The sequence below is a fragment of the Anarrhichthys ocellatus genome, unplaced genomic scaffold, assembly GCF_004355925.1.
Source record: "Anarrhichthys ocellatus isolate YVR2014 unplaced genomic scaffold, GSC_Weel_1.0 scaffold23, whole genome shotgun sequence".
Lineage (NCBI taxonomy): Eukaryota > Metazoa > Chordata > Actinopteri > Perciformes > Anarhichadidae > Anarrhichthys > Anarrhichthys ocellatus.
This window is the reverse complement of record NW_022280053.1, coordinates 195,853-205,411: the sequence shown is the minus strand read 5'-3', so window position 1 is coordinate 205,411 and position 9,559 is coordinate 195,853. Positions and strand designations below refer to the sequence as shown.

At 43.6% G+C, this 9,559-nt stretch overlaps 1 protein-coding gene across 1 annotated transcript; it reads right to left on the bottom strand.

Moving 5' to 3' along the window:
• Positions 1 to 496: 496 nt before the first annotated feature.
• LOC116390339 (secretory carrier-associated membrane protein 1) lies at positions 497 to 9,332 on the bottom strand. Its single transcript, XM_031859874.1, has 9 exons — positions 9,111 to 9,332; positions 5,821 to 5,898; positions 5,203 to 5,310; positions 3,898 to 4,009; positions 3,304 to 3,432; positions 2,063 to 2,222; positions 1,869 to 1,970; positions 1,145 to 1,262; positions 497 to 1,020 (listed from the first exon to the last, which is right to left on the bottom strand). The coding sequence occupies exons 1-9, from the start codon at positions 9,165 to 9,167 to the stop codon at positions 871 to 873; spliced, it is 1,014 nt and encodes a 337-aa protein (XP_031715734.1). The 5' UTR covers positions 9,168 to 9,332; the 3' UTR covers positions 497 to 870.
• Positions 9,333 to 9,559: the final 227 nt, after the last annotated feature.

Genomic DNA, 9,559 nt, shown 5'->3' with positions numbered 1-9,559 from the left:
ATTCATCCTCTGGGGACCATGAACACATGCACAAAGTTTCACGGGAATTAATTCAATATCTGTTTAGATTGGAATATCTTTTCAGGAACAATTTGAATACATTTCCTGGGATGATGAGGTGTTTGATATACTTAACAGATTTTGGGTGATGCTTTAAGGAAGTAAGACTACGCGCTTTCAAAATAAAAGAAAGTAGAAGGCAAAAGGCAGTGAACTGGAATGCACAGCATTCATCTTCAGCAGTACATGGTCACTCCACCGGGGGGCAGCAGTGTTACGTGATGAGCTCGTGGAAAGCAGCAAGCGTGCGCTAACAAGACAACTAGAGAGTACGACGTGACTTCCACTTGTCCGGTGATGAATTTATCTAAAAATAGAAAGCGGTGATTAGGCTGATGAATCAGGAGAAAAGGCTCACAGGAAGCCATTAACGCTGCGGAGGGATTTTAGTGGGAAATGCCCAGGTGACGACGGAAAGAGTCGGACTTACATTAGAATCCTTCTTCAGAGGACGGACATTTGAAGACGCACGCACGCACAAACGCACACACACACACGCACACACACACACACACACACACACACACACACACACAGAGAGAGAGAGACAGAAAATAAAGTAGGGTACGCTGGTCGAGTGGCAGGAGTGCAGCGTGGGTGATGAGAGCCGCCGCCCTGTTTGAATACTGTTGACGGCGGTGGACTGAGATCACGTTTGACTGGATATTGTCAGAAGGCTGAGGGTGGGGGGGGGCTCTCCATGTGTTCAAACAGGACAGTTGGCTCTAGTGGAAGCTGGGTGTGAGCAGAGGAGGAGGAGGAAGGAGGAGGAAGGGTGGGACGGAGAGATGAGTGAGCTCTCTGAGCCAATCAGATCTGCTCCTTGAAGCCCCCTTGTGCGGCCCTGGAGGCGGCAGTAGCAGCGGCCGTCTGGACTGTCTTGTTGGACATGACGCCCGTGGCGAACTCCTGCTGGGCCTTCGCAAAGCTGGCGCCGGTGGTCCGGTACATCCCGTGGACCTGAGGAGGGCGAGGAGAGATGCGTCACAATCAACTCCATAGAGACGACTTATGATTGACTTGTGACGCTAGTTCTGAATGTTTTTGTTCCTTACTGTTACGTCAGCTCTTTTGTTTGTATTACCTTTTTGAACATGATGAGGGACAGGACGGCCTCTGCGGTAAAGAGGGCAGCGATGAGGAGCATTATGATGCCCACTGGGACGCTGCAATTCAGGCCGGTCAGAGCTGAGATCCACCCGCTGCAGAGGAGTCATTACAAGGAGGAAATGAAACACGACTCAGTCCTGCTGTCAAAAATCCTGTTTGAGTAACGTTTGCTGAAAGCTACGGTGTCCGGCTGTTTGAGGTAATTACTGAGGCTTTTTCAAAATAAAAGCTGACATATTTGTTTTTGGGAAGTCAGAAAATACAGAGAGACAGACCAACACATTGTTGGTTCTGGTCTTTTCAGTGACTCCTGCTCCATGTTTGAACTTGAAATGTTGTCATAAAACACACTAGCGCTGCATTTAATCAGACAATTATATTCTCGATTTAACGTTTGGTCCATAAAACCGTGAAAAATGCTACAAATCACTATTTTTGTTTACAGCCCAAGAAGATTCTTCCAAAGCCCAAATATATCTAATTATATATATCTCGTTATATATTCACATTTAAGAAGCAGGAGCCATCACGCGTTTGGCTTTATACAATAAATCAATTATGATGATTGTTGCAGCTCTTAAAACACACATTGCAATTAAAGACCACGTTAAATGTCATGACATTGCTTTCTCCTCTAGGTGGTACGACTAAACATTTAAATACACATCGCTGTGTTCCTCCTCGCCCTGGTTTCTCACCTGGTGCCCCAACTGGTGATGCCGATACACTGCAGCACGTAGATGCCAAACTGACAGATGTACACGAAGAAGAAAGCAAAGAACCGGAACGAGCTGTCGATCCTGCAGGACAGAAAACAGACAAACGGGGTGTAAACAACACGCCGGTGGAGTCTTTCATCTGTTTGTGCGAGGTCAAAATACTTTTTGTGTACCTGAATGCTCCATAAAGCGGTCTGTACCAGCAGACGAAGGAACAAGGCGTGAAGAGGATGAACCAGAGGATGGACAAGCCGAAGTCAACACCGCGCGTGGCGTCCACACAGAACCAGGCCAGGCAGCCCACCATGTTAGCGAGCAGCGTCCCCGTGTGAACTGAAGCACGAGGACAGGAAGTAGCTGGATTAGGGATGCACGGTGACAGCGACGCGTCCTCTTTATCGGACAGAAATGAATATTTTATCCGACGTGACGCAACCTTCCGAGGGTTGGACAAGTTCGGGTACGCTTATTAGAAAATAGATATTTTGTATTTTCATAATATACGTTAACACAGGAGGAGACTTGATGTTGTCTGCAATTACGTGGGAAAAACAAGATGTGCGTATATCAGTACCAATCAAAATAAGTTGTAAAATGCATTCTCATTCATCCCTAATGTGGATGAGCTGGATGGTGTCACTGTCTCCGTCAGAGCCTGTAAAGTCGGCTGTTTCCCAGAGTCCAGTGTCCCGACGCTGCTGCACGCCGACTCTTAATATTTCAACATGCAGCGCCGTGCACAAACCCATTCATTTAATAATTCATTATTACCGTCTGCTCTCGGGGTCCTAACATGTGCCTGCGTGGTTAAAGGCATTGCACTACCTACAGAGTGTGAGGCTTTTACATCTCAGTGTGGAATATGACACCAGCCTGCTCGTTGACACACCAGAAAGCGAGATTCTTTGCTTTTATCTGAGACTAAAAAGAAAGCGTCTGCTGCTCTAGTTCTGCATCTAAAGAAACCTTTAAAGCAATCATCTGACCGAGTCACTCCATGTGACCACATGACTGCACCACGTGACCTCATCATGAGGACGCTGAGGGCCTGAAGCCGCTCGCTCCCTGAAGCCCAGATGGACATTGTAAATGTTTTTTAGGTGGTAGAGGAGGAGAAGCAGTTGCTCTTATTCAGAGGGTCTAATGGAGGTTCACTGGTCAAAATAATTCAGTATTTTGATGAAGAAATCACAGGAGAAAAAAACAGCTCGGTACTTATTATTATTATTAATAATAATAATTTCAGCTCTAGATGCTTGTAAGCAGATTATTTTGGGCAAATCTTGGTTTAGCTCTTCTTCTTCACTTTATATTTGGGTTCATTCACTTCCTTTCAATGCAGCAGACGTCCTCAATATTTGTGGGTCAACATAAGAAATATTTAATAAAAGTAATAAAAGTAAAAGCCACTCACACATCCAGAGGTAGTACATGATCTTCACCGTCTTCTGAAACTCTACAGGAATGTCCACTGTGATGTCGTGATAGAAACACGGGCCCACGGGGAACTTCTCCGGGAGGGGGGGCCAGTTGTTCTTCTTGCCTGGAATAAAAAAAACAAAGAAGAAGAAGAAGAAGCGTGAGTTCATGTTTCATCATTTGTCTGTTTTTAATACACACAACAGTCTACAGAACATGTGGTTATTTCATGTAGACAATCTATTTATTGCATTACAATAAAACATGTAATATCCTGAAATGCATCGTTATCACGGTATGAAATGACATTTCTGTATGTATTAAAACAACAATGTGTGTTAATTAGCGACAGTTAGAGGTGCTGGTAGGCAGATTCTTTTAACCTTTTGAAAACAGTGCCGGGCTAGCTGTTTCCCCCTGCTTACAGTCTTTATGCTAAGCTAAGCTAACCGCCTCTTGCTTCCAGCTTCGTGTTTACCGTACAGACATGAGATCGGATCTTCTCATCTACGTCACACAATAAGTTGTGCTGGACCTGATGTCATTTTGAGCCTGGATTTAGAAACAACATCATTTCTCTGATTCTGACCTCCTGAAGCGCTGAGTGACTGCATTTCTCTCTCCCGGCGGTCCAGCTCAGCAGCCTTCTTCTCCAGTTCCTCCTGCCTCCTCAACAGCTCAGCAGCAGCTCCGGACTGATCCTACACAAACACAAACACACACATATATATATATATATACTGTATATATAAAACAAATGTCAACCACAGACTGTAGACAATACGTGTACTTAGTCACCCATTGTTTGGTGGACTGCGGTTTTGAAGCCTCGAGTTCGGCATTTTGGCCATCGCCATCTTGGTTTTTGCAACCAGTGAACAGAGGTGACCATATTTGGACTGAGGAGGAGTGACGTAAAGTTACGTATATGTCAATCACCATGTAGCCCCGCCCTAAAGCATCCCCTGCTTTATGGTCTGTTTGACTCTAAATGGACCATAATGTACTAGTTGTGACGTCACCCATTGTTTGGTGGACTGCGGTTTTGAAGCCTTGAGTTCGGCATTTTGTCCGTTGCCATCTTGGCTTTTTGCAACCAGTAAACAGGAAGTGACCATATTTGGACTGAGGAGGAGTGACGTAGAGACGCCCGTATACGTCTCTGGTTGAGACCTGTCAATCACCGTGTAGCCCCGCCCTAAAGCATCCCCTGCTTTATGGTCTGTTTGACTCTAAATGGACCATAATTTACGAAATGAACATCATGCTGTATTGAAGAAGACTTGAAACGAGAGATTGAGACCATAAACTCATGTTTACAATGTTTACTGAGGTAATAAATCAAGAGAGAAGTAGAGTCATTTTCTCATAGACTTCTATACAACCAGAGGAGTCGCCCCCCTGGTGGACAGTAGAGAGAATGCAAGTTAAAGTCACTTCCTTAGAGCTAGAGGTTGCTGCTTGATATAAACACACTGGTACACACATAAGTGTGTGTCGTGTGTTTTCTATGATCATTTGTAATTCTCTGATTCTACTTTTGGAATAAATCCAATTCTCTACAGGGGCGGCAGCAGCAGCAGCAGGAGAGACTTCACAAGAACTTGTTCCCAGGAGCCGGACGACAATTGAGATGCACCATCACATCACAAGTTGTTTCCTCCAGCTGCCTGGGTTTCTCTCTGAGTCTGTGTCTCCCTCAGCAGCTACACAGACAGCAGGAGTCTCCTGCAGAGCTACTTTCCTGTCCACAAACTCGGCATGAACCAAACAAACCAATAAATAAATAACGTCAGCGTGGTGACGATGTAGAAATGTCACTTCTCAGTGGACCGGCCAGCATGAAGAAAAAAAAAACAAGGCAGCATTTATGGCTGTGTGAGGTCAGTAATACCTGCGGCCGAGACTGCGAGTAGGCCGGAGGCTCCTCCGTGGGTTTCATGATGGCGGGTTGTGTGTTGATGGTGGGCGCCGCGGCCTTGGGCGCCATACCCGGAGGCGTCTATGGAGGAAACATAGTTACTTTTCTCAAACTGGTGAGTGTCTCTTGTAATGCCGGCCTTTTAAACAGTAACAATACAAAAACAGAGCTGTAACTGGCAACAGTATACGCACTGTTTGCCTCAAAATGACTTTATTAATGATGCTAAAATCAAGTTTAGTTGAGGGTTTTATTCAAGTATGAAAAAAAAGGAACGTTTTCATTTAATTCTTCAACACTTATTTCATTGTGATTAAAAATACATTTAAAAGTAAAAATTAGAAAAAAAATGACAATTTATTTACTGTAATTACAAAATGTAGTTACAAAACTCACACTTGTGAAGATTTGTGTGTGAATCCTACAGTATGGTGATAGGAGTGATTTACTTATTTATCATTTTACATAACTCTCACGGCCATCGCATCACTTGAAAGTCAGATGGATCTCTTAGAACTAAATGAATCCTCTGAATCCTGTTCATGTTGTTCAGATCTATTCGATGCATGAAGTCGTTGTTAAAGTACTCACTGGTTTGGCATCTGTGAAGGGATTGTACTCCTCCAGCCCCGGAGGAGCCGCCTGTCGTACTTGTGTCACTGATGGATCCTGAGAGAACAAGAACACTTTCAATAAACTGTCGAAGCTTCATAGAAAAGTAGTAAATTACTCAAATTTTTGGTATGAGAATCGCTCTTCAAAATGTTTATCTTTGTGTTTTCACCCCGAGGACAGCAGTGGAAATGTAGAATAATGTAGAAACCCTCCATTATTCTGTCAGCTGAAGGCCAAACAACCCTCTTTATTCAAAATGCAACAGGCCTATAATTCAATACCGGCAAAGACGGGATGATTCCAATAATTTTCATGGGAAGACGTCTATAAATAACCAAGTACATGAGTTTCAGAAGTAGAGGGGGAGGCGAACGCTTCTGGCTGCTGAAGACAGAAATAAAAAGAGAGACTTTGAGTTCCTCTAGCGCACTGCTGAAACACTGTCTGATGCTTTTAGGCTTAAGAAAAGCAAAGTCAAACAACCTTAAACACACGAAGTGAAATCAATGATGACGCTGAGACATTCAGGAAAAGCCCTTCATTGTTCAGCCTCTTTCACGGTGACACACGAGTGAGACTACGTTTACTTATGGGGTGTTTTCCACGATCGGCTAAAGCAAACTAGTTCAGTATCTCCTGCTTCTATTGAAAACTAACATTCCACCAGTTAAGCAACATTATCACACGTTTCTTTTTTATCGTTAGCTTACCATCAGCGGCCGTCAGTCACACATGAGTTTCATTCAAATTGCTGCTCAAGATTAACATCCAATCTGACGTTTTCCTGCAGTGCCGTCCTTATCCTGTCTCACTGCAGTCCTCTCGCTCTCTCTCTGACTCTTAAGTTTCTGAGAGCGTCTCTTCCGCTGCCCAACACACACACACACACACACACACACACACACACACACGCAATCACACACAGGCTGCAACTTGTCACCAGACCAGGGTCGTGAATATTGCAGGGTATGTTGTGTTTAAACTTTAATGTCGCCCTATTGCACAGCCAAACAAGCGCATGCATATTCACCACGATTTCATCTTGAAATCTACAGTTACAAAAAGGTGAAAAATCAAATGATCCACCTGTTGCACGTCGGCCTGTTTGAAAACTAGTTTCATGTGAATGGATTTCATGTCACCTAATGAGGCACAAACTCATGTAGCTGGAAATCAAACTGCAGAAGTCCCACTAGCTGATGACCTTTAATCCAACACTTCACCTACTGCACTGCATCTGATGGAGAAGCTGCAATGTGCAACACACACTGCTGGGTCAGAAACCCAGTTCCTGTGCGGTCGCATGTTAAATAAGCTGCTACGATGACACAATGTGATATCTATGCTTCATTATCGGAGCCATTAACTACGTCTGTTTATATTTGCAGCCTACATCAAGTTGATCACGGTTGACAGTGTCGGTTAGTGTGGCAGGTGAAGCGTATGGGGCACAGGTGCAACGGGCCGTCTAATCAAGCATGGGGGACGAGATCGCACGGTTTTTACAATTAACTAATAATTTTGCTGTAAAGTTATTCTTGATACACCCTGAGATTCAAAAACAAGGTCTTCTCCTGCACCCAGCAGAGGAGCTAATCACTGGACAGGAAAGTTGTTATTGTTGTTAATTTCTCTATTAATTAGCCTCCATCCAGAGAAATAGGCCAAAACAGAGTGAACTAGAACAGTGCATTCATCAAGAATCTAGACCGCGAGCGTGACGCAACAGCTACGCTCTGGTTTTAATCCCTGCAGCTGTCTGCACCGGCTCCTTGCAGCTACATGTTGACAGTTTAAAATCACTGCAACCACAATAGGGTCCCGGTGCATTCAGTCATATAAGAGCACAGAAAAAATATTAGGCTGGTGGGTCCAACAGTGTGAGAGATTAGCCGTGGACAGACACAGAGATGCACACACAACCCGAAAACATAGTCTCCTGGCGGAGATAACGATGCACGACTGAGAGTGATGAAATTTAGCAGGAAAGAAGCCAGAGGGGATCCTAGCACCACATGTCGCCCATGACGGCACCATATGACTTCATGAAGTATTGAAGATAGCTCAGAGAAGGGAACAAGGCTCCATTTATCCTCAGGCAACCCAACAAAAAAATAATAAAGAAGTGGGAGCCAATAAATGGCAGAAAAATGGCAGAGCAGCCGGGGTTCACTAGTCATGTCAGTATGTTAATGAAGCGACATGAATAATTCACTTTCCGCGCGTCTGTACGGTCAAACTGTGCCGTCAGCTTCTTCCACCGTCACTCTCACACACACTCTCTCTCTCACACACACACACACACCTTTATAACATAAATACCGTGTTCTGTTTGGTGATGTAGACAATCTTTACAAATCAGTTCTGGTAACTTATGAAGTGCATTCATTTTTCATCGAAAACAATAGGGCTGCAACTAATTATTATTTCTATTCTTAATCTGTTTATTATTTTCTAATAAAAATGCTAATTAGCTGCTTCCCGAGCGTCCATGTTTAATACACCTGATGAGGAACTAGAGAGGGTAGCAGGCAATCTGTGGCTGAAGAGCACATGATCAGATGCATGCTTTCCATTTCCTTTTCTATGACAAGACTCTGTTAGCAGTCTGTAGTTCAACGCCTAACTAAAGCCAACAGCATAACGAAGGCATGTGTGTGAAACATGCATGTTCTGCTCTCATTTATGTCTCTGTTTTGGAAAGATAAAAGACCCAAACTACTGTTTTAATCACATATGTGAAATGCATCTATGCAAGAATCATTCTTTGCATATAGAATGTACATTATAGAAATATAATCTAAAGAAAAATCAATTTAATGTCCAATCAAATCAGGAAAACAGGGTTATTTTAACAGCAGTTAAACTAACAAACATGCATGATGCCCTTAAATGGTCTATAAAGGGTATAAAGACAAGGGTGTAAAGTTGAAACTGAAAGGGTTTAAATAAAACACCCTGCAGGATGGCTAGCACAGACTTTAAGCTAAGCTAACACACTGGTACACGTTACATGTTATGTCACACCAGAGTGGACCAACACCAAGTGACAACACTGTAACTAAAGCCTACCAACAAGTGAATTACGGGTTTCTGCTAACTGCTGTCATTACTAGTATTAAACTCAAGTAGCGTTAGCTTCATCACAGCACAGAACAATACGTCTCCGACTTTGTTCCTTGGCTGGAGTAACGTTGTTGTTATTAACGTGGAATAAAGGCTCGAGCTAATGCTAACGTGGCTAACGTAGCTAGCTGACGTTATACCTGGAACGGGTGGTCGATCTCCGGGTCCGCGAACGGGTTGCTGTCGAAATCTGACATTCTGACTTTCCGTAGTGTCTCAAAACTACAGAAAACTTCCCCACCAAAAACACCAGAACCCCGACTCTCTTTGAGGTGGACGCCAGATAGATGACAGACACACAGACACGGTCCGGAGGTGAAGTGTTGACTGTGACCAGAGATGCTATCGGGATTGGTCACCAGCAGCGGATCACGTGCGATACAACGAAACGCCAGGCGGAAGTTACGTCACCTGCTTTTTAAATTTTTAAATTGTATTCATTTATTATTTTATTCTTCTAAAACGTAACGCCCGTATGGAATCTATGGAAGCCCATTTCTGCTGCATTTCAGCCTCAAGAAAAGAAGAAAGGTAACTAAAAAAATAAAAATAAAAATCCACCCCCGAAAAATAAAAAAAGATTTACATT

Excerpts from the sequence above, each read along its gene's own strand:
- LOC116390339 (XM_031859874.1), bottom strand. The coding sequence starts at position 9,167 with ATGTCAGATTTCGACAGCAACCCGTTCGCGGACCCGGAGATCGACCAC. Across the intron at positions 2,223-3,303 it reads CATGTACTACCTCTGGATGT|TTCACACGGGGACGCTGCTC; the intron begins GTGAGTGGCTTT and ends CTCGTGCTTCAG. Across the intron at positions 1,263-1,868 it reads ATCACCAGTTGGGGCACCAG|CGGGTGGATCTCAGCTCTGA; the intron begins GTGAGAAACCAG and ends ACTCCTCTGCAG.